Below are 26,299 nucleotides of genomic sequence, written 5' to 3'. Positions count from 1 at the left end.
ACGGTGGATCTTCCCCGTTGCTGGGTAAATGTCTAACCACTTGCACCACCAAACCACACACGAGCGAGTGCTATAATTCCTTATATTCTTCCCTGCTTCAATGGAAAGCGATCCAATCGTCCGATTCCAGCTGGTGACAAATTATTATCCTTCATATTTTAGCTCGTACATGCCTCTATATTCTAATTACTTCTGGATGTGTTAGCCACTTGTACCATAGTAGCGCGTAAAGGCGAATGCGTTAATTCCTTATAAACTCTTAACTAACATCTTACAGTGACTTAAAGTTCCAAAATAGAAGTTCATTAAAATGCGAATTTACAGTCTTTTAAATTTATAAAAATAAATGGAAGAAACGGTGTTTCTATAATCTGTAGATTAAAACATTGATTGGTTCATTACGGCTACGTACTCGAGGGGTGTGAGGTAACATATTATTGAGGAGCCAAAAGTTACTTGTTCATTATGTGTGTACCGTGTTTCCTAAAATGATAGATCCATTCTAGAAACTGAATTTGATATCAAATAAAAAATTATGAAGAAGCGTGAAATCAAAATAAATTCACTAAAATGCAAGAACTGAATGATATATACTAATTTATTGTGATAAAAATATTTGATCGGAAGTTTCTTTTATCAAACTTAGATTTGAATTTAATTCAGTATGGGTTGTGGAAAATATTAATAACAGCAGAACGACGCAATTCTGCTAAACGGTATTGAAACAAACTGTCGATTCGAGGTGTTTCTAAGTTCATTAATCGTTCCCCACATGGCGTTTGCTAATAATTTAAAGCTGAATAAATTAGGTGGCAAATAAAAAGTATACCGGCCATTGTTGCGTTGAGATTTCTCGCCAAATTAGTGGTTCACTTTTAAATCACAGGCAGATCCATCATCTGCAGACGCGAAAGTCTCTAGATTTATAATGCATTGCATTTTGAAAAATCTTTAAAAATATTCTCCACCAGAAAAAAAAAAGTCGTCCTTGTCTGACCAAACATCATAACATAATATGTTGTAGTTTACCTCATTTATCTGACAGTAATATCAGAACAAGCCCATAAAATTCGTCATGGCAAGGAGTGCAAGATTGCGCTTGTCATTGGAAACAACCTTAAACACCATACAAGTGACAGTTGGCGAAGAAGGGTTCTGAAGAACCATTACCAGTTACCAATTCATTGACATATCTTGAACTGTATTCCATTAGAAGACATGCAGACAGGCCAAATGTGGCTCGTTCCCCCCGAATCATCCCTGGTATCAAGTTGATTGTCCTGGAAGATCTCTTGCTATTGATTGCGATAGATGTGTTCAGACAACATTTTCCCGATTCTTCAGTGGACACCTGAAAGGACTTTACTTTTGAGATAGGTCTCAAGATGCACCCAATTTGTTCTAAATGTCAAAATCAACTGGCATCACTAGCACATATCCTTAAGTGCCTGGAGTTGTCTCTTGATGACTTTTACAAGTCTCCTAAGATTGTTTTTGATTTTCTGAAAGTGGATGAACTTGTGGACCTTGTCTAGTATATTCCTAGACATGGAGATTAGTAACAACAACAACAACAAGTGACAGTAAGACTTTGCTTAATTTAGCCCCCAATTTTGATGCAGAGCGCCCCGGGGAAATGGGCTCGAGGGTTCCCCCTTATTTCCCTACCACTAACCTCTTGAGAGGACTTTCAGCTCGCCACATATTTAGAGTGCCTCCATGTCACATAGACACTATTTACAAAAATCCATGCCTTCTTCGGTATTCGAATCCTGACCCTTCAGTACATCACTCAGCTTCGCTAACCACTATCCTGGTTAGGCGGCATAGCATAGTCCTCTTTTCTAGAGTCATGACAGTGCAATACAAAAAAAGGGGCTTCCAGACCTGGCTTAATAATTGCCTTAACAACTCTCCAACCCCTAGAGGTGATCCAAGAAGGCATAACCCTCCCCTGATCAACCCTGGAGGACTTATGTGATACACACAGTCTGGGTATATGATTTGCAAGTCAAAGGTGGACGTCTAGCATTCACCATCAAAATAAAGAATACACCATAGACCATTGCCAAGTATTGATCAAGGGGATCCGAACCCCTAATGACAGCCTTCAATATCAAGCCACATAATCGTCCCCATAATCAAGGGGAAGACAAAACAATACCAGTATGGTCCCTGTTGAGCTTGAATCTACCACCGAATAAACGATAGTTCTAGTCACTGTGAATACTAATTATTTATCCCAGAAGTCGCTGCCTAGATACAGGTCCTAGCCAGAACCTTGGGAGTTGTCCCTCTCCCCAGTCAACCCGGGGGGGGGGGGGGGAATCTAGAGTCATCACAAATAATTCTAACCATCAGGAATATGTGAATTCAAATTATCATTTCAAATTATATCTCATTTTGAATTCATACCTTGTGATATATAGCCAAATCAATTCTTTCTTCTTTATGATGCTTGGTCAGACAAGGACAACATAACATTTTTTGATGAAGAATATTTTTACTGTTTTCCAAAATGTAATGCATTGTAGGTTTAAGGACCTTTGATACGTTGGAACTTGCATGATACTAGCAAGTGGGTCACTTTTTTGGTGTAAAATCGTTCTTTCTTGACATATTGTCAACATTAAATAATGAACAGCATATTTGTTGTTTTCCATATAATCCATTGAATTTTAAATAATTAGAAATAGTATAACAGGAATATATCATGAATCACAAAATCCTTAGAAGCGACAATTGTTCCCAGTACAATTAATAAAAATTTTATACTATTAATATTTTTCATATCGTACAATGAATCAAATTCAAACTAAACCGAAACTGAGAAACTAAATTTTAACAAAACAAATCGTATGTCATATTTAAGTCGCATTTCCTTCGGTTTTCGCCTCCTATTCGAAATTGTTTGAACGATAAACGATTCTATTATTTTGACCCAGTATTAAGATCAAATAATAAATAAATAATGATATTTTGTGCTGTGAAATTTAGTCAAAATTTTTAATGAAATGTTATAAGACCTTTCTAGAATATATACTGATTTCATACCTGCTTCATTAAAATGTTTGATTCGATATAAAACTCAGAATGGTTTTGGGGACACAATGTATATATAAAATACAAACGCAACATGTCAAATCTAAAAGCATCATGCATAGAAATTTGCAAAAAAAAGTACGTTCTAATCAAACAAAACTTATCCGAATTCAAATCAACTTAACACTGATATTCAGGCTTTAGATCTACAGCAGCTACTTTTCCTTTGTAAATACAACAAAGCATGGCATGCGAAAGGTAGAAAATACACGACTAATTAAAAAGCTAGTAATGCTCATATTCCAAATCATAAAATGGCGTTTACTTTCACAGCACTGCTCATTTCTCAGTTCATTTACATATTTTTGTAATGTTCTGAAGGAAATTTTATGAGGAAATTGAAAGGAATGTAAAGATGACCTGTTGGAAATATAATTAAATCATATACGGCAGCTGAAATTTTATGACTTAATTTACTTAGATGTATAGCTTTCATTCTAAAAAGTAATATTTTTTTTTTATTCCTTCTTAGCAACACAGATATGGGACCTTGGACATGACAAGGCGAATCCTCATGATTTTGTGACAGCCATAGATAGTTCAGATCTTGAAGCATTTGGATTCACAGATGATTTTATATTTGATCTGTGGGGCGCTATTAGTGATGCAAAAACAGGACGTCTGAAGAAAGATACTCATAGGACACCGATGTGAATTCATTTTTATGGCTTTGATGTCATTCTTTTAATGTGAACTACAAAACTATTTTATATCCAGGAAATTTCACTAAATTTAAATGATCTAATCAATGATGCCATTGTAAAACTTGGTTTCATTTATATAGAATGTTAGTGGCATTAATGGGTATATTATATTCATATGTCTTTTTATTTGTTCTGAATTTGCATTGTAAAATTTTATCTATCAAGTATACAAGAATATGATTTTAATGAAATGAAAGCTATTTTGTTAAAACAAATTTTCAAATAAGCTGTAATATTTTAAACTCGAATTATGCAAAACTTGTATTACATTGAGCATACTGCAGTGCTTTTATGTTGCCATCTCAGTTATAGAAAAGCTGATATCATAGTGCCTCATGTACAATTTAGCTCTATGTAAAACAGTTTATATCATACAAGCAAATATGCAGCCATTATTATGGCTTGCTTTACTGTTTTACTTTATATAAAATTTATCAAGGTTCCTTGCAGTATGTTCCTTTTCTTTATACCTGCACCATTTATTAAAATGTAAATACTTTGTAAATTTGGCGCTTCGAATAAAAGAAAATTATTGAATTTAACATTTTAAAGACCCCTACTTTTGTAAATATCACCAAACATAGAACAGAATAATTTAGCTGTATATAATTTGCATTATGCATTGTCATATTGTAACTATGACAGAAAAATTTTGCAAATTTTTTTTTATATTCCATATACTTCTTTTTCCATTCAGATAAGATTTATTAATTTTTAGATGAAAAAAAAATCTTATCCAAAGATTATTTTTTAGCATTAAGAAGATTAATAAATTTTGAATGCTTTGTTCACAGATTTGAAAGAAATACTGTTATAATTTTTCCTTAACCATATCTTACTCGGTTTTAAACAGGTCGCACCCATGGATTATACTATGAGCTATATGAATTTCTTTCGAAATTTTACAGCTGGCAGTTTTTAACATACCCATTATACGTAAACCAAATTTTGAGTTTGTCGTAGATGATGATAATGATGAATGTGATGAAAGCTGTATGTTATACAAAAGAAATAATCGTGGTTATTTGAACATTTCCTTATTTTTTTTCATGACACTCATTAAAAATACACAGCTAAATTATCAAAATGAGCAACCTCCACTCCATAATACTTAACTTTCATTTCTACATTTACAGAATTGTAATTAGCAATAGAAGAGAGACGACGTACAACACCTTAGCAGAATAGAGAAACGTAAAAAGAGAGCGAAGATTACTTACAATATCAATACCAGATTAAGAACAGCGAAGTTATATTTTCCGCTTTGTTTCTACTGGATGGTTAAAAACATTCGTTTACATTTATTTCATTGCTATTGATTAAGAGATTTCATTTTCACTTTTACCATTATATAAATACATGCATCATTAGAGTTACATAAGATACATATGACAGGAATTAGTTTTGAAATGACACCCCAGACATAGATTTATTACATGCATACTGTTATTTTTAGAAGAGTAAAATAGCCAACAAAAAAAGAGTTTTAAAAAGCTATGAAAAGTATTACAATTTCATCTTAAAAATAAAAGTCAAAACAAAGATGAATAAAATTCTGTTCTTTCTATATGAAGGTCTAACCTTTCTTCGCCAGTTAAAACTTACCTAACTGAGTAAACGTACATTAACAAAACTTTCATAAACGGGATTTTTAAATGAAAATTATTCTGTGAAAAGAGAAAACTTTTTAATAATTTACAAAACATTATATATAACAAAACTTTTATTTTATTAATCTCCACTGTTAAACGCTTTAAACAGAAACTTGTCAAGGAAAATGCGTTTTGAAGCTGTAATATATCAAGTTGATTAATGAGATCTGAATATATGTTTCGTTTTTCTGAATCATTTGAGGCTGAAAACCGCTTTTAAGTATGAAACTTTCATTTCAAAACAAAATTCTAAAAGTTCTCAAATGTTCAGGTCTTTTCCCTATATGCATTCGTACTCGAATAATAAAAAAAACTAAAAGATGCTAAAACAAACTAATTAGTCAAACTAAATTAAATCAAAAAGAATATTCTAAATCAAGAATTAATGATTTAATTTGTTATTCAAAGTTGAAAAATAAATTGTTCAGTCGTAAAATTTTTTTTTTAGTTTGTTATATTTTGCCAAAAAGCAATATCTTTAAGCAATTGAATCATTCTCCTGGTATGGGGGTTAAAGGAAAGGTATGCTTGTCTTGTTTTTCATAATTTTCAATTAAAAATTTCTCATAATTATGTTTGCTCCAGTAGTTTATAGTATTTATGATTATCTTTTGCCATAAATTTTCAAAATTCACATAAAAGTTAATTTTTTGAATAAATGAGCCAGCCCTTGTATTATTAGGCTTTATATAATTCGTTAATACTATAAACTACTGGAGCGAAAGATTAAGGCACAATGCAATCTGCAACATTAACTGAGATAACTTTAGGCTAGCTTATACAGTCCGTTATACATTAAACGTGCATGCGTCAATGCATATGCACATGCATAAAGGTATTATGTGCATGCGTAAACGCTACGCATGTGTAGAAAGTCTGTAGCTTTCAGGTTCGGATTATAGACCATTCCGGATTATGGACATCCGGATTAAAGACTTTGTACTATATATATATATACCAGATAAAATATGTAAAAGGCAAAATTCTAATTTTAATTTGCAGTTGTCTCTTCAATCTCCAATTTAATTTGACTAATTTTCCTCGTCTTAAAAACAGTAACTGCTTATAATAATTGCTCTCTGAATTGCATAATTTGAAAATTAATCCCTTTCATATGATTCTTACATAGTACTAATGATGCACACACATACATGTCTCAGCGAAAGTGATTTCAATTGGGAACCGATTTCTTTATTAGCAACCAACAGGGAAACTGGGAACAAAAATTCAAATAATTTTGAATCTAAATTTCATCTTAGATAACCTTGCACTTTTGACCTTGTTTGCTGTCCATCCTTGAACCTGTCACCATTGACCTTTCTCTTTTATCAATCATATTGTCATACAAGATATAACAGACAAATTTGTAATCAAGAATGAGCACACAGATTATGTCCATTACGATATATAATGCATATTAAGAACATGCCTCTCAAGAAAAAAGAAATATTAGATCGGTCACATTTGCAACAGTCTGAATCTTCTGTTCTAAATTATTACATGTATATGAAGAAATATATTTTCAATTCATTAGCGGATATAACACTGAAAAATATTTACAATGCAGCACAAAAATATATACCAATAATTAGATTTCTTTTATATATTTATAGTAAAAATAACACTTTAAGGAGCATTTGAAGAGAATAAACTCAATGAAAAATTTTTCTGTGTTAATTGTACTCAGTGCCTCTAGCTGCATCATATGCAAAATAAAAATGAAGAAGATTAGCATTTAAAATTTGTAAGCAATACTATTTCTAAGCAAAAAAGGGGGAAACAGAAAAAAATTATCTTCAGGAAATTCATTTGATATACACATATATAACCAGCTGTTATTATAATTCCTTATTTAAAAAAAAATAGCAATGTATTAGGTGAAAGTTTAACACCTTCATTACCAGAATTAACACGGCAGAACTAATACCAAGTCAGAAGAAATGCTAAGACATGATACATTAGAGGTTCCTTGCAACAGCATTCCTTCATTTTCTAGTTCTGTCAATGAAATTCATAATTGTTTAAATGTTCACACTTTTTTATCAATAAATTAAATAAGATTCTGAAAATAGGCTTATTAAATTTTAGACTTTTCATACAAATTAATATCAAGTAACACCTTTCCAGTAAATTTCAGACTTTAATTAGAAAATGAGTTTTTTAACTTGGAGCAATCAAATTTTTTAAAATATATGAAAATAGAATATTGATATAACCACAGAAGAATTAAACTATCACGATAACATAAAATCTTGTCTTAGCATTAAAAACTTGAATTTTCTATTTCTTTCCTCTTTATCTGGACATGGCTTTATTCATTAATTTAAGAAAATTCTTAATTCATATATTAATGGACACATGCATGAAGTTGTTGAGTATACTTGATGAATGTTCTGATTTTTTGCAAAATTCAAATGGCAAATACCTTTCATCGCCAAATTATTGTTCTTCTGTAATTTGATTCCCAGTATCATCATGCCTTTTTAACACTTTGGAAATATATTTCAGATTAAGATCTTATCAGTTTGGATAATGTAACTGTGTACAATTACAGTTATATCTTCTCGTGGATATGTTAATCTTCTGCTGTCTAAATTTTTAATCAATTCATACTTTTTATTAATCAAATCTGTCAACTGCAATAAATAACTTTTACAATACGTACATTTCAGTTTGTTCTCACACAGTAGCAAGCAAAATTAGTTAGTAGACTAAATATTCATCCATAAAAATCAATACAGCATTCAGAAACTCATTGAAAATCCTTTTCTTAAAAACTGATTGACCTAAATGCTACAAATGTATCTGATACATAATTTGTTTTTGATCAGTATAGGAAATTATAAGCATCAGTATAATCAACACATGTAATGGGTTCTGACATTTAAATTGATTTATATTTAAACTCCTAGAAACATAATTCCATCTTTAAGCAATACTACATAGTGCATGTAGTCAGTCATAAACCTTGCTGATTGTTCGTATAATCACATTATGAAATTTCCTAACAGAAAAGTTAATTTTATATGTTGTATGTGGGATGATTCGTGTGATGCATATTTTCAGTACGATGAATCATTGTTCTTTGCAACACTATTTCTTTTTCTCAAAAGAAACATAATTAAAACACAAACGCAACACATATTCTGACAGAAAAAAAAAGCAGCCAGAGCATGTCACTCTCAAGGGTGTAACTTTATTTAACTCAAATAAAAGTTAACAGACGGCACCACTCATGCTTACAAAATGTATAGCCAGCAGTTATGGCTTAAATGAAAGATACTGGATTGGCTTAACTAGGTGAAGTAAGTTAGTCTAATGGCTACAATAATTAAGTAACATGCAAGGCTGGCTATGCCATAAAGCTCCACGTGACAAGCTTAATGGTGAGAATAATGCAAGGCCACAGAATAACTGCTCTCATGAGAATCAAAATTAGCAATTAGGCAGAATACTTTCTAATTCTACCCTCTAAAACCTTTCTTTCAATACGCTCTCCTTTCTAGCTCCTTTGAATGTCGTGCAAACTAGAAATTTATATTCTGGCAAGAAAATGAAATTGTGGAAGATGGGAATAATTAACATAAATAAGTTAATTAACATAAATTAGCTGGTTAAAAATTAAACAAGACCTTACAAATATCACTCTGTAGTACACAGAGTGCAATCTGTATATAGCACACGGAGTGTAATCTGTGAATAACATGAAGGAAAATTTCCATAATTTGAAAGGATGCTTTGGAAAAGAGAAATATGAATTGTTATGATGCAAAGTGTGTATCATATTGAATACATCACTATGAATACACATCTGAACATTACTATGAAACTACAAATCATATAATTTTTCTTCTTCAAATAATATGTATTGAAGGTTATATTCAATACTCCTCTCACTGTCTTATCTTAAGCACCTTATAAATGTGCCCTTTATGAATAAATGGCAGGAGCAGTGGTCATCTCAAACCACAGGTAGACAGACGTATGCATCTTTCAGTTCTGTTGGATAATCAAAAAAGAGCTTTACAGCAACAGCCCCTTGCTAACACAATTCCTAATGAGCAACTGTTTCTTTCACTGCTAGCCAAAGTGATCTGAAAATAAAACCTCAGACCAATGCCAATATGAAAAGTAGTAGGTCTTGATCAGTATGCATTGATTGCATCAATGCAGGGAAGATCATATTAAAAACCAAATGCTTTGAACTGAGTGGACAATACAGAAACCAGTCCTTATGCTCTGACAAAATTGTATGATATGTTAAATTCCTAAGCTTTTATATCTTGATGCAAATATAAAATTTCATTCTAAAATCTTTAAATTCTAGGGCATCAAGATGATTTTAATATTTAATCACAGTTCACCGATAGCCTGAGAGTTTAAAAATGCCATAAATTAACTACAATCAATCCAGTTTCCTAATTGATTTCTTAAGAGTTAATATTTTAAAGAATAATGCAATAAAGATACACATTAAAAAATACTATGCATTTAATTGAAGCACAATCAAATATTTTCTAAGATATATTTTATTCAAAAACCTTTAACAAAAATTTATTTATTTCATTACATCTCATATGAATCAAACACTTTGTCACATACTCATTAATCAATATTCAAACACACATTATATGAATATAAAAATCTTACAAAAATAATAGTTTATATGCATGTGAATGCATTTCTTCAACATTTTACATAAAATCATATTTATTCAACACCAGGCAGAATATATATAAAACTAAGTAACTGCACTTCCATTACATGATGTACATTTAAATGGAATTTTATATAAAATGAATAAATTATTATTAATTTATAAATATTTAATTACAATTTCATGCCATTATTTAAATGGAACAAGTAAAACTGAATCTTTGTTCATTATATAAGCAATGGATGAAATAAAAAATATCAAAACAGATACAACAAAAACAAGCCTGCTTTAGAAGGAGTTATAATAATTAAATAAAAATTAATCTGTAATGATGCTGCAATTCTGCTTCACTATGTTTTAGTGAAATACAATAAAAAATTCACTAATAGCAATTAAAATATGCTAACAGCTTAAAAAATATTATGGTGCTGATATGAGCACAATAAAACACTTTAGAAACTATCAAGCATGACTTGTGTATTTTAACATCATACAAGTAATAACAATAAAGTTGAGTTCTAAATGTTTTTAGTGAAAGAAAATCATTTTTACAAGACAAGTTCTTCTTAAGTTTAAAATTTAAAATTATTTTTCATATTATAAAAATTTTAATTGCAAGTGACATGATCAACCAGATTTCTGGTGTTCTCTGCTTGCAGGAACATTTTCACTATTTCCATTATAACAATCTCAAACACAAATAATCACCAATGTCTCACAGTAAATTCATTAATATTTATCTTCTGCTGTCTGAATTTATTGCAGAAGTAACATTTACAAGAAATAAATATTAAAGTAACATTTACAAGAAAAAAATTCAGATATAAGCTCTTGTTAAATCTCAAGTTATTTTCTTAAAGTGTAATTTCCTTCTTTCATGCAAAATTAACTCCTGCATGAATAACTCAAGAATATTTTCAAGCATTCACCAAAAATTAAAAAGTAAAAATTATGGCATCACTCAGATATAGAAAAAGCATTCAGAATTATGCAGCTAAAACTAAATACAGCTGAAAACATACATAATTAAAAACTGTTATAATATAAAAATGGCAATATTAGATACAGCTACCATCTCAATATAATAAACACACATTATATAATATTAATATTTAAATTTATATTGAAATACTTCCAGACCTGAAGTCTGTTTTGCCAATAGTAGCATTTACCAGGACACTGTTCCCAGAAGATGACAATTCAATAGCATGCTTAAATTTTGAGACCAAGTCATCTTTATCTTTACCAGACAAATAAATACCTTTTCCTCCAAGGGCTTCAACAATTTTGTGATAGTCATTATACTGAGTGAGAAAAAGACAGTTATTTAAAAACAGTTATTCAGAAAGAACACATTTTAGTAGTAAAATTAAGTACCAAAGAAACTCAGACAACCAAAATATCTACTGAACAATCCCCCTCCAAGTTGAACCTATTACACTGCATTTGCACTATCAAATATGAAATATGAAGAATGAACAGTTAAAAATGTAGGTAAAACAGTTAAAACCCTCATGAATTAACAGCAAAATATAACAAAAAATGAAATACTTAAAGAATTTAAAACAGGAATTTTAATTTAATGAATTTCAGGAGACTTATTATTATCTAAATTATAGTTCTGCCTACAAACTCTTTCACCACAGGCAAAGAGGTGAATGCCTGCCCCTATATACAATGAAAGATGTCTGGCCATTTGATGACCAAAAATAAATGAAAAGAAAAGAAAAATGAATATCTAAAACAGTTCAGATTTTGACATCATACTAGAGGGTTTGTTAAGGTTTTTATACTCTCAGTGAGCTCACAGTTTACCAGTCGTCTTTGACTCACTCCCGCTAACAACATTTTAGTCTTTTTAAAATTTTATTATTAGAAACTATTATCTTCACACTTATGACATAAAATTCAATAGTAAAATTACAAAATTTTTAGAAGAAATGTATTTTTAGAATTTTTACATATATTATTATATATAGTTATCACACATAAAATATAGGTTTATTTTTTATATTCACCATATAATTTCTTTAAAAATAACACATGGCAATAATATTTAGTGGCAACAACCTTTTATTTGAAAAATGATATGAAGAAAAAAGTGAGGATCGAGACTAATAGCATGTCTGGTGCTAATAACAAAAAATTAAGAAATATATACAGACCAAGGAGAACCAAGAAATATATACGACATACACAGTGAAAGTTAACTATATCTGTATACTTTTATATTCATTAAAATTAACCAAATTTCAAATCATAATATAATTCTTACAATATTTAATCATAGCTTTATATATTCAAAAATAGAATGAATTAAAAGAAAATTCACAAAAGAAAAAAATCTTTCCAGTAAGCTTTACTTTCTCGGAAAGCTATATAGTTAAAAGCAGAAAACGAATACAAGCTCAAGGAACACATCAACAAAAGACTTGAAATCGTAGACAAACTGTGAGGAATTGGTGAAGAAAAAAGAACAACCACATTGCAGCACTCTTACTATGTGGCTTACCAAAACGCTGCAAAAATTTTATTACAGCTTTAGAAGCATGCACAGAAGAACTAACGTTGGAATACGTAAAAACGAAAGTCACTGACAAATGCTTAAAAAGAAAAAAAGGCATGCAAACAAGAAGAAACAATTGCCTTCAAAATGAATTTCAACACAAAATTGAAGCATTTCAACCAACAAAGATGCAATTATTGCAAAAAATCGGGACACTTCGAAAAGGAATGCAGATTCTTAAATAACCAGAAAGAAAAAGACAAAAATGAAAATAACTCATTTTTCAAATTTTTCAATTTCAAAAATGGAAAGCAAGGGAATAAAGGAAATTATGGAAATAAACAAAGAATGAAAGCTGCTGTAAATGAGGATACACACAAAGGTGAAAACAAAAATAAGAAACTCGAGAAGACTGAGAATTACACGTTCAAAGTCACCAGAGAAAGAAAATTTCAAAATATAAACTGGTCAGTTGACTCAGAAGCCATTTGTCATATGACAGATAAAATAAACTTTTTCACAAAATTAGACAGAAGCAAAATTGAGCAAATAACAATTGCTATTGGTACTCAGATGAAGTCCAAATGCACTGGAGAAGGATATTTATACTGTACAGGCGATGAAGATAATGAAATAGAAGTAAGACTTGTAGATGTTCTATACGTTTCTGACCTAGAAGGACGATTAATATCCATACAAAAAATTACAAAGTGTTTACAGTTGCATTTGAAGAAGATATTTTCAGAATAAAGAAGAAAAATAAAACCATAGGAATTGCTAAAGCAGAATGAAATTTATATACCATAATTGAATCGCATAGAAGAAAAGCAAAACTGCAGCTGCAGAAGGAAGTTAAAATAGCATAGATCTTTGGCATAGACTAGGACACAGAAATTATGAAGCAATCAAGAGGTTAAAGAATGATGACTTGGCAACTGGAATAAGGAACAACTGAGAAACTAAAAAGGAAAAATAATAAGAATGCTGTATCAGAAGCAAAATGTCTGAATTACTGTATTCGAAGCTAAACAACTACACAGCAAAGTCAGTTCTAGACTTGATACATTCAGAAATTTGTGGACCAATCAGTACAACATCACTAGAAGGAAAGAAATACTTCATAACATTCATTGACGATCATTCAAAATACACAACGCTACAAAAGACGAAGCTTTCTCCAAGTTAAAACAATTTGTAATCATGACGAAAAACAAATTTGGAAAGAAGCCAAACACACAATGGAGGAGACTATACAAAGAGATTGAAGAATATGTAATGAAGAGGGAATTGAACATCAAACCTCTATAGCATATTCACCGCAACAGTACGATAGAGCAGAAGGAAGAAATCTATGCTTAATGGAAATGACAAGGTGCCTCCTACTCGATTCGGCACTCAAAAGAGAATTTTGGGGCGAAGCTGTAATGACAGCCACCTATCTACAGAACAGGCTACCATCAAGATCAATAAAAAAAAACACTACACAAGCTCTGGAATAATAAAAAAAACTAACTTAAACCATATCGGAGTTTTCGGCAGATAACCATGAAATTGCAGAAAAGGAGGTCTGGAGATCAGTACAATGAACACGTAAGTCAGTAGAAACATCATGCGTATGCAAATATTAGGAACAAAACGTCAGAGGCGACGTGAGTGTACACAAAACGTGTGATGTCGGAGCTCAACAGTAGAATAAAAGGAAGGACGGAGACGCAATTCAACATATTCGCTGCAAGTGCCAGTGAGTCAGTTCGTGAAATATGGCTAGAAGAAATCACCTAGACAACTTCACATGTGGAAGAATGATCGGAAAACTGGAGGAGGGGCGTACTGTCACCAGCGTAGCTGCAGAGTTCGGAATCAACAAAAGTGTCATTTCGCGTGCTTAAACCACATGTACAGCTGTTAGAAAGGTTAGTGGTAACCTCCCGAGGACGACAACTGCAGGAGATGACCGATATATCGTCCTGCCGGCGAAAAGAAGCCGACAGCAGTCAGCAAGAGCCATTGCTCAGCAACTCTGTACAGCAATGGGGCGACAAGTGGCGCAGTTTACTGTGGCTAGACGGCTTCACAAAGGGGGCCTATTCGCCTGCCGTCCTGAACCCTGCCTCCCGTTGAAAGTTGGCCACCGACGCCACTGTTTTCAGTGGTGCAGAGAGGACAAAAACTGGACAACTGATCAATGGAGTCGTGTCCTCTTTACGGATAAGAGTCGGTTTAGTACCAGAAGCGATTCTCAACGTGTTTTGATTTGCAGAGAGGTCGGGAACTGGTTTTATCCCAGTAACATCAAGGAAAGATACCGTAACGGTGGGCCTGGAATTCTTGTCTGGGGAGTCATTATGCTAACGGGCGAACTGAGCTCCATGTTTTCGACAGAGGGTCTGTAACCGGAGATCACTATTGTGAGGAGGTACTCCTTCCCCATGTGCATCTGTTCCGAGGTGCCATTGGCCCAGATTTAATTTTTATGGATGACAATGCACGGCCACATCGGACTCTTGCAGTTGAGGAGCTACTGGAAAGTGAAGATATCACTCGAATGGATTGGCCAGAGTACTCCTCAGATTTAAATCCCATCGAACATGTGTGGGACGCTTTGGGGAGACGCATTGTAGCACGCTTACATCCTCCGAAGAACACCCAACAACTCAAACAGATGCTGATTGAGGAATGGGCACTCCTACCTCAAGAAATGTTGCACCAGTTGGTTCTGAGTATGCGGAGACGGTGCGAAGCAACCACTGCAGTGAAGGGAGGACATATCCCATATTAAGGAACATCTGCTTGTTCTTTCTCTTGGATAGACAATCATGAGTCATGATACTATGCATTCAATAAAGCTTGTTTTTGTTTGATTCCATACCGTATGCATTGTATTTTTTTTCCAGCTCTGACGCTTTCGTCAACCTTTACGTATAATACTCTCCTTCATTTCTGCATTTCGTGCCTCTGAGTTGATTTCTCGTGGAGTTATGGCAAAAAACTCTGCTGTTGCTTAAGTTTTGCACACCAGTGTATAATGAATTAAGCAATGAACCAGACTTTAATATTTACACATCTTTCACTAGTCAAATGAGCTTCTCTTGCATGAAAGGCTTGTTTAATCTTGAGCCGAAAGCCAGGCTAAAAAAACTAGCTAACACATTATATGCCAACTAATTCTAATTTAACTATGATAATAGAAATCGTATTATTTTTTTATGTTATCATTCCCATCATAGCCCTACTCACTACTACACTATAAGCACAACCTTAAAATGAATAAGATTTAATGATGTTTCAATAGTTTATACTTATCCTGCCTTTTCAATAATCTGAAGACGCTTCAATGTGTTAAAGTTTGCAAATAAGATAGGTGTTTGAGACTAATTTTTATTCACAGCAATAAACAATTTTTCACCAAGTCTAACTGGCTTTAATGCTTCATTTGAACTTTTTTTTTTTAATCTTTAAATCAACAGCATTATTACACTGATTTGTTGTTTCTTCTTCATGTTTTAAGCTTTCTGAAATTGTATTTTGCTAAATTTCTTCAGAAAGAAACATATTTCTTTCAAATATATCTTTAGATCAGTTATATTATAATCAATGAAATGAATTATTTTTTGTGTGTGATTTTAAATCAGTATCAGCTACAATCAAGTAATCCAAAATAGTTTGTTTGAAGTCTTCTATGAAAAATTTGATGTTTTACTACTACCTTAACTTTTTTGAAACTAAACAATTAATTTTGCTGTTTCATTATAAACAGCAGGACAACTCAAAAACAAAAGAGAGTAGCCATGTCTCAGCTAATATGTTTATATCCAGTCTTGGCAAAGAATGAGACAGACTAATACGGTAATTCATTTAATCAGTCCAGCAATATGCATCAACTGCTCCAAAAATAACCATGAATGAAAACAATCAAACAGTTCCAGTGCAAACCAAATACAGTCAAAAAGTCTTTAATCCAGACGTCCATAATCCAGACCTCAAAGTTACAAACTTTCAGTGCATGCGTAAACGCATTATGCATTTATGCATGTGCATAATACGTTTACACATGCACGTAATATGTTTACGCATGCTCGTTTCATGTATAACGAACAGACGGTATAAGCTAAGCTCAAATTATCTATTTCAGTTAATGTTGCAGATTGCGTTGTTCCTTAATCTTCTAATTGGATCCGGCTTATTATTTTTTGCAGACTGTTAGAACAATTTTATAAAAGTAAGCTTGAACTTCCGATTATGTCAAAAAGAATTTCCGATTCTGGATCTACAAAGTGAAAGCATGTTTCGATGTCCATTAAACAAAAAGTGGAATTGCTGCAAAAAATGGATAAACACATGAAGAAAGTGACAGAGAGGTGATTAGTTTCTCTAACCATTTCGAAATCTGTTTATCAAGTTCATGCTGCTCTGTGGGGGGGAGGGGATGTCGTGGCACGGAAAGAACTGGAAGTGGATCTGTCAGCACTATCCTTATCTTCAGGGCAGATGTTTTTATTATTTTTTACTATGCGTAATGTATGCTTTACGCATGCGCACATTGAAAGAAATGTTTAATATAGTAAACAAATAAATATTAAGCTTTTTTTTTGTAAATTTTGATACCCTTTAGATAATTGCTCTTTATTTCATAAAATACGGTTTCATATTTTTAATTTTATAATTTCTGCATGCCATCTTACCAGATTTAAACTGATGATCTATAATCCAGAAAAACCGATAATCCGGAATCGCCGAAGTCCTGACGAGTCCAGATTAAAGACTTTTGACTGTATAGATGCAACCAAAAAAACCCCTTGAACACACACCTTATCAATGACATATTTTACAGAAAAAAATTGAAGCAAATGAATTATAACGTTTTAGATTTTATTTTCAAACATCCTTGTTTAATCTTCCAAAGCTTCTTTAACAGCACATTATACATTGGATCTGTTCCAATAAATTTTAGGCTTCTGCATCGCCGCCTATACCCAGTTAGTAAACTTTAGAAAGTTTGATATGGAGAAGTGAGTTATAAAATTTCTAGTTCCAGTTAAAGGAAAGTGGTAGAGAATTCCAAATGGGAACAGCATAGTGTTTTCTGGGCTAGTCAGTTTATGCAACTCAGTACTTTAATATAAAAAAGCATAAATTAGCTTCAATACATTAGTTCCAATAATAAATTTTAATGTCAGTATATATAATATAGTATTGTAGTACAAAATACTCATTTTTCAGAATAAATTAATGTTATCAATTCTCTTAGTTCGGCTGGATTGATTATAACACAGAATTATTTTAATACTTCTTGATGTGTAAAGATGAAAATTGACTATCATATTTTTTTACACCAATTTGTGAATTTCCATAGCATTTTCTATTTTTTCATTTGATTCAAATACCTAACTTGTCCTGTTGGTTGCATGCTATTTACATAAAAAATTTACGTCATATCATACACCCAATTCTCAAAATAACCTGAATATTTTTACACTACTGCCATTAAAATTGCAACATCAGAAAAGGCAACAACTGATCTAAAATCTGCACAATACACAAATGAATGTGAACGGACAAAACCGATTAGCACTTATGCAAACTATACGTGCAAGTAACAATTCCCAGAGGCAGTATAAAAGAAAGAAAACAGCAGGTCGCAGAACACCTTTAGCCACAATGTATGAATTTTGGCAATGTTGAAACCCCACAGAGTGACATATTCTAAAGCCACATCTAATATTTCTTCTCTATTCTGAGTTGTGCAGCAACAGTTATTTCATACGTGATGAAATATCACCTTTCTCCCCATTATGTAAGTCAAACAAAAATTAATTTATTTTGGCTCTGTTCCATAATTAATTTGTTACTCATATGGCTTTGATGCAAGATAGTTCTAGACTTTCATAGCACTGAACCACAGCATGCTAGGAACTTCTTAAATAAATTCTCTCTTTTTATGTAGCTTTATAATAATAGCTCTATTAAGGGGCTCGTTTATTTTAATCTTTATTTTGGGGCGAGGGAGTATTCTAATATGAATAAGAAATCAGAAACATTGCAGTTTTACAGATCAAAACCAACCAAAAGATAAATAATAAATCTGACAGAAATGTACACAGATATCTAAATTTGCATATCTTTTTCATTTTACTTAGAACAAGTAAAGTTTCCTCTGTATCACATTTTGCAAAAAGTACAAAATAAGGAAACAGTTTAAAATCATAAAACAGAAAAATTCCACTAATCTATATATTTGATTATTTCACCAAAATGTAAGACTTACTGTTAAATTACAGGCAATATCACTTCCAAATCGAGGGACTTGTTCTCTTGCTATCTGTGTCCAGCATGCATCATTTCCAACAACTGCAACAACTGGAATCTGAGAATGAAGGGAAAGGTATGTGAAAAGTGAAAAACCCATGTATAATGAGTTATTTTTAAGAATTCCCCCCCCCCCAGTTACGTTGAAACCTGAAGCATAATTATCCTGGTGCTCTATTTAAAACTACCACTATTTTTGCTAGGGAAAAGTTAACTCTTTATGGAATCAATAATAATTTCCCCTGCTGTGTTTTACTGTAGTTTAGCTCTTTCTCGGCCACAATAAACTTTTGCCTAAATCTCAACAGATAGCCAATATTCACTGAATACCTAGTACTGATGTATTGTTAATAGTAAATCTGGGAAGCTATAAGAAGCTCCCTAAGCACTGTTTAATTTGTCGCTAATCTGCAAGCCCCTTGTTCCTTTTGTTTGCTTGATAAATATATGTCTTGCATGTCATAATCATACTTTCACAAGCATTACATATCGTACTTAAGCATGAAATAAATTATTTTCAGGATTTCATTAAGATGGCCTTTAACAGGAAAACTGCATAGTGCGATTCCTAGCAGTAAAGAAAGCTATAGTTATATTAAGGTTGTAGAGACAAGTATTTTAGAAGCAGGCAAGATGAAAAATGAGCAATGCCTTCCCCAGGAATTTAACCTCAGACCTCTGGAATACGTGCCCAGCGTGCAGTCCACCACACCACAAAGGCATGCTAAGAGGGCAGGAGAATTACCTTATATACTTCCCTTTTTAAAGGGCGACTGGGATTTTTATGGAACCCAATCGCCAAATCCTGGGTGTGGAGAATCATCATCCACCACACTTTTAGGCTGGGTGCCACTGTAGAGACATTATGTATTTTTTGGAAGCAGGAGATGAGAAAATGAGCAACACCCTCCCAGGGAATCAAACCACGGACCTCTGGAATATGCACCCAACGTGCAGACCACTACACTATGAAGGCATGCTAAAAAGGCAGAAGAAATACCTTGTAAGAGGAAACCCTTTAAGAGTATTATACTAAACGCTGTACATCGTTAGCCTTAGAGCCTCCTAGAAGATCTACTGAATTGAAAAATGATGAAAATAAAGTGTGGAAGCTTCTGGAATAAATTGTGCCACATAATTAAACCCATTCACTATTTTATAGAATTTCTTTAATACTTTGTGACATTTTTCTTTCAATTTTAAAATGTTTTTTTTATACATAATTATTTATTATTTCTATTTTTGTCAAAAATAAAACATTTAATAAGACTATGATATTTTATTTGTATAAGATAAACAGTAAGCCCTTTGTTAAAATTTCCATAGCTCACCATGAGGTTAGACCGCAGGACGTCGTTTCTCTAAAAACATGGTGAGACCAAGAAATAGCCTAAAGCTCCTCCTAAAGATGATAAACAAGGTTGAGTTCATGGCTTTAGTCTAGCCAGTCAAGCATTTTCATGAGCACATATTCTAATCACAAAATTTAAAAAGTTTTCTTCCCTTCAGCAGCACGGTGTTGATAATGCAAGCCAAAGACAGGGTAAATGCATAAAGCTCAGCACACACATATTGCCAAATAAAGTAAATCACCCCTTATAATGATTGTAATGTATAAACTTTGTAATTTCACAGGGTTGTACTGCTTGAATGAAAATAAAGGTCCTGTGTGTCACAATCTATTGCTTATGTGCTATCCAATTAGATGGAACCACAACACCCTTTACTGGAAATCTTCAGTTGCATTATTAAACTAAATCAAGAAACAACTCCAAATTTCTGCCATAGCAAGGAAAATACTTTATTGTCCAAAATGCCTTGGTATATTTCAAAGAACATGGTCAACCAAATGCAAAATAGGAAAAACAGAACCAGACCATCTGTTATAGCTGAGACACATATTTAAGGTTTGGTTAATTTGACTACTGTAAAGAACACAAAAGTTATTTGCCTAAGGAGAGGGGATATGTTCATGGGAGACTTCGTAAGGGAAATGGCTCATATCCACATTACACATGGGGAAAACTACAAAAATGCACATGCATCCAGCTCATTTGCAGGGACTCAAACCCAGGTCAAGCTGCCAGTGTTCAGCAACTTTATCGCTCGGCCACTGATGGACAATAATTATTTAAGTTTCACTAATAGTTAAGCTTAATTTAAATACTGTTCTTATCTTCCCTTTGATTCATGTCACACATAACCACTCAAATCAGAAAACTAAGTAAATTAAAAGCACAAAAAAACGGACTTTAAAAGCTAGACTAATTAACTGCAACTTATGCCTTATAGTGCATATAGCTGACATGCTAATCACAATAATTAGCAATAATTTGTATCAAAACAGTTTAGTATTTTTTGAAGACATACATTCTTGCTACTACTCAAGGTCGATATGTGATTCCCTCTTTACAGTGATTAATTAAGGATAAAATAAGGAGTCGTGTCTGAAAGGATTTGATTTTGATCATCGCAAATTCCAAGGCACGTCATCTAGGTATGAAACACCAATGATGATAAATAATCAACCTTTTGGTTTTGGGAATTGACACTTTAGCTGTACAGGTGTAGAAAGATTTCATTAAATCTAACCTACGATATTGTATGATTACATCAACATATAATTATGTTTGGTACTAACAAGCAATGAAGAATTTTCTTTCATTAAACAGTGTTTATATTTTTCTGATGAAACTTACATACATTGTAGTACTATTAAATGCTTATTCAATAATGAGTAAAAATAACATATTTGACATATTTACTTACCTTGTGTCTAATAAATGTATCAAATTCTATTAAGCTATAACCCAAAGAACCATCTCCATACAGAATTACAACATTGCAATCAGGATAACAGAGCTTTGCCCCAATAGCAAATCCAGCTCCAACACCTAGCGTTCCAAAGGCACCGGGATCAAGCCATTTTAATGCACCTCTGGGCCTGTAAATATGAATAGTGTGTCATGTAGAACTATTAACATACATTAAAACCTAGAAAAGAAAGAACATTATTTAAACAATATTCTTCTTCCCCTTGTGAATTCACAATATTCTCTGTAAGAAACATGCTCAACGCAACATATTTTCTGAAATTAAAGAAATTACAAAAAAAAATGTTTTACATATTATTTATTAATATGTATCTGGGATTACATTATATCATGACACAAATTAATTTTCAAGAAGCAAATGAAGGAAGGGAATTCTGGTAAAAGAAAGTTAAGACTTACCTGATAATATATGCTGCAGTAGACACAAAATCTCCTCCATCTGCAACTAAAACAGTATTTTCAGGTAAAGCACTTTCTAGTTCATACAGCAAATGCACTGGATCAAGGAAATCTGATTCAGAGTTTCTCACTTTTTCTCTGCAAAGTAAGAAAATGGTTTTGCGGACTGCAACTTATTTAATGACCAATACTTATATTATTTTGAGACATTTTTTTCATATGTATTTTCATGCATATTTTTTCTTCTACTTTTAAATACCAATTTAAAATTAAAAACTGACTAAAGCACATGTTACAAGTAGCATGCAACAAAGTTGTTTCAACATTAAAACAAAAACATTAATTTAAAGATCTGAATGTGGCAAATCGACTACAAAGTTCGTGGAAGAACATGGAATTGGCACACAATGTTCTCATAATATTGTTACACAAAAAACTTCATCTAACAAAGGGGATTTGAATGCAATGATAAAATAGCACTTATAAAAATATGCAGTAAAATTCGATAAATATTTTAAACATTTCCAGAAACGAAGCAAAATTAACTGATTTTTTTTAAACCCCTTAAGCTACAACAACGTGTGATACATGCGGTCTTGAACACAGGGCAAAACTGATTATCATGGGCATGGCCCGTAGTACAATGATCGAGCCAAAATGTAAATATCACAGGCATGGCCCATGGTGCGACGGTTGCAGTTTGTAATTTGCCCCACTACACACAGCACAAACCAGGCTCATTATAGATTCTTATTAAATATTTGTATCATAATCAGTTAGATGTTATTTTTGGTTATGTTCGTACTTTGAAATATACTTACTTAAATATTACAGAAGTATTCTGACATGATGTTTTCAAAAAGATGATTTTGTGATGAGAACAGTGAGAGTTATGTTGATGCTTCTGCTACCGAAAGTGAGAGTAGTGACATTATACGTTCTGTAGAAAAAAAATACCAGCCATTAGTTAATGATGATACATCTGACGAAGATCAACTACCAGAACCCTGGATTTGGAAAGAAATACACAGTCCAAAAATCTGTAACTATAGAATGACTCCTGACATTAAAGAGCTTTACAGCACTTTGGAGGAAATAAAAGAGAATTAGATATATTTAATATAATATCTGATAACATATTCTGGGAGAATATTGTAATCCAGACCAATTGATACATAGACCAAATACAAACCAATCCAAACAGAATATGAATAATCAACAACACTTAGTTTCCTGTGATTCTAATGAAATTAAAATATATTTTGCAATGTCTATAATGATGGCTCAGATGAAAAAAACCAAGAATTCAAATGAATTGGTCGAAGAGAGCTGTTATAGAAACACTTTGTAGATATATTCTCGTTTGAAAACTTGAAGTCTAAAATACATCGTGTGCTTTAGTCTTAAATAGCCACCCTGATCGATACAACAGTTAGTGACACTCCCTGCTATACCACTAGGCCCAGGTTCAAATCCTGGAGACAGCATGGATATTTGTAAGTGTATAGTGCCTATGCAGCATGGGGACATTTAAAATACTGGCAAGCATGGAGACTTCTTGAGTAGTTTGGTGGTAGAGGAAGAGGGGTGGGAGATGTTCAAACCATTCTTGGGGTGTTCTCCATTAAAACTCGGGCAGAGTTTCAAGATTAAAGCAGCAGAACCATACCTGTACAATTTCTGATGTCTTGCCTGCTTGTATCTGCAATCTTAAATACTTTGTGTTGATCTGAAATCCTGCCAGTAGCAGTGATATCTAGTTGTAATGAAAGTTTTCCGCTAAACACTGTTCTTGATAAAGTTAGGGAAGAAAAACCAGAAACATGAAAACAATACCTTTAGTGTGAGTAGTAATCACCACCCAAATCTATAAATTTTCTGCCAATGTTTTGGCAGTTTTTCAAAACCTTTGGTCCAGAAAGCTGTACACACGATTTGGTGACATTCTGTAGCTGATGTTTTGCAACAGAACTGGAAGTAAATGATGGTTCCAATCTTGTATAGTGAAAGTTCCATTTCAGACACCTTGATAATACTTTTTTACAAATTTCATAACATGGTGTTCTAAAGCAAGTCTCTTTCTTTCAAATACCAAAATTCCTTTGAAAAGATATGATTATACACGTCAATATGAACTGTTTGCACACATGATATTTCCGGGGTTGGGAAACTTTCATTAAAACATTAGTTTGTAGCCTGCAATTGGCAACAAATAACTTTAAGTGTTTTATATTTTTTTATTAACTGAAATGCTAATTTTTGATGGCCATTCTGAAATTTACTTTCTTAAGTACATGTGAAATAAGATATGTGTGTTTTGTAAATGCATCATAGACTGTATCAGCACAGGTTAGTTAAGTGTACCATTTCATAAAAGAACCTGCACATTATAATAGACATTCAATGAGCTTACACACATAAAATAACAAAGAAGAAAATACCTATAGCTTTTTTCTGTAGCATTATCTCTTTCTTGAAGCCTAGAAAGCCAATCTTTTTCAAATTTATTTTGTGAAACGCTCTCAGAAAGTCTACTGATGAAGTCAGGTACATTCGCTTGAAAAGCAATCGTTGGATTCCAAAATATCCCAGAATTCTAATAAAGTTAGAAACAAATGTATTTTAAATGAGCATTAGATATGGTACTTACGTATTATCGCAACCAGGTTGGCGCTATTTGTAAGTTTCAGTAAAAAAGTATGAATAGAAAGAAAATGTACATTTATTAATTACAGATAATTTTTAATACAGTTTTTTATATTATTTTTTTTTAAATATAAAACAGAAATTAATCACTTCCGGTTTCGAATTTTAATAAGTTGCAGAATTATTTTTTCGGCGGAAATCTTTTGGCTATTGCTTTTAGCACTGATTGAAAACCCTATTCGCCATAACCATGTACACGTCGACTTATTTTTACTTAAAAAAACATCCCAGAATTGCACAAAAATGGCATTGCGCACACTCTTGACTTTATCCATGTACACTGCTATTTTCTCATAAATTACAAAAATTTGCACGAAAATGCAGAAAAATTTTGTAAATCTCCACATGCTCTTTTTACAAAACTACGTATAACACGTAGGGTTGCCGTAAGTAGGGTCGCCAAATTTGGCAATTTATGCGAATTTTGGCCTGGTTGCGTTAATACGTACGTACCTTATATATATATAAATATATAAATATATAAACTATAGCAGCAGAGGAAAGCAATGCCATCTGTCATGCTGTTGGTGATCTACAGCGATCATCTGCCAGACATGGGAGATTTCACTTGTTTTGGGTTCAGTTGACCTTTGGGTAGCAGAAACTTCCTAGGGGGCGGATGAGATCACATAACTCATTCACAAGTTCTACTGGAAAATTATGTCAATACCTTTAATAATATTTATTGTGCATTAAAATTTCTATCATTACTTATGACCTCTTACAAGCATGATGGTAATTTGTAAATAACATTTTAGAGGAACTCAAGTACTACTTGGCTGACATCTGCTTGTTTTGAATTTTTCTCTCTTTAAAAAATTTTGCAAGAGAAAAAGATAACTAGAGAGTGCTAGATTTGGGAGGTAGGATGGATGTGGCAGAATTTTTCAACCTAATGCAGTATGATGCAGTTTCTAATGAATCGTTCTCTTTTCTTCAACTGTGTTATTTAAATAATCTATTTGCAGACAGTATCTTTCCGAATTGAGCTTTTCATTAGGTTTCAGAAGCTTATAATGTACTGGACCTCGGACATCCCATCATATACACAGCAATCTCTTATTCAAGGTACTAGCGGCAGGTTGTCCAGGTTCCAGCGGCAGATTCTCCAGTATGCTCTTTTCTTAATGATATTTTCTTAGGTAATCCACTTTTCCCTCCCAATTATCATTCAGTCAAAGAAAGGTTCATTTTCATTCCAAGGACACAGAGATGTGTACATGATAACTTGATCATGCAAACTTTTCTTACTTAACTAATGCGGCATTACAAATATGGTCCAAAATGGTTTGGTGACCTGACTTAAGCTTTTCTGCAATCTTCAATGTTGTCAAAAAAGGGCTTGCTGTATAATGGCCTTGACAATAGCGTCATTGATTAAAGATGCCTGCTTAGAACTTGGCTTATTATTAAATTTGAAATCCCCTGCTTAA

General features: G+C 32.5%; 2 protein-coding genes across 3 annotated transcripts in view; one reads left to right on the top strand and one right to left on the bottom strand.

The window, feature by feature from the left end:
* Positions 1–4,348, top strand: part of kermit (PDZ domain-containing protein GIPC-like protein kermit) — a 122,488-nt gene extending 118,140 nt beyond the window's left edge. Inside the window, exon 6 of the mRNA XM_035361308.2 lies at positions 3,575–4,348. Coding sequence (XP_035217199.1) covers positions 3,575–3,756 — 182 coding nt within the window. The 3' untranslated portion in view covers positions 3,757–4,348. The remainder of the gene's footprint in view (positions 1–3,574) is intronic.
* A 4,286-nt stretch (positions 4,349–8,634) lies between these two features.
* LOC118190568 (2-hydroxyacyl-CoA lyase 2-like) overlaps positions 8,635–26,299 on the bottom strand; it is an 83,607-nt gene continuing 65,942 nt past the window's right edge. For both annotated transcript variants that reach the window (XM_035361306.2, XM_035361307.2), the window contains exons 12-16: positions 24,602–24,756; positions 22,161–22,298; positions 21,697–21,871; positions 18,887–18,985; positions 8,635–11,419 (exon numbers count right to left, since the gene is read on the bottom strand). In XM_035361306.2, coding sequence (XP_035217197.1) covers positions 11,234–11,419; positions 18,887–18,985; positions 21,697–21,871; positions 22,161–22,298; positions 24,602–24,756 — 753 coding nt within the window. In that variant the 3' untranslated portion in view covers positions 8,635–11,233. The remainder of the gene's footprint in view (positions 11,420–18,886; positions 18,986–21,696; positions 21,872–22,160; positions 22,299–24,601; positions 24,757–26,299) is intronic.

This window comes from Stegodyphus dumicola, chromosome X1 (genome assembly GCF_044657685.1).
Source record: "Stegodyphus dumicola isolate Sdum_Otavi_A_Nest chromosome X1, ASM4465768v1".
NCBI lineage: Eukaryota > Metazoa > Arthropoda > Arachnida > Araneae > Eresidae > Stegodyphus > Stegodyphus dumicola.
The sequence above is the reverse complement of the archived record's forward strand: the minus strand, read 5'-3'. Positions and strand labels throughout refer to the sequence as shown.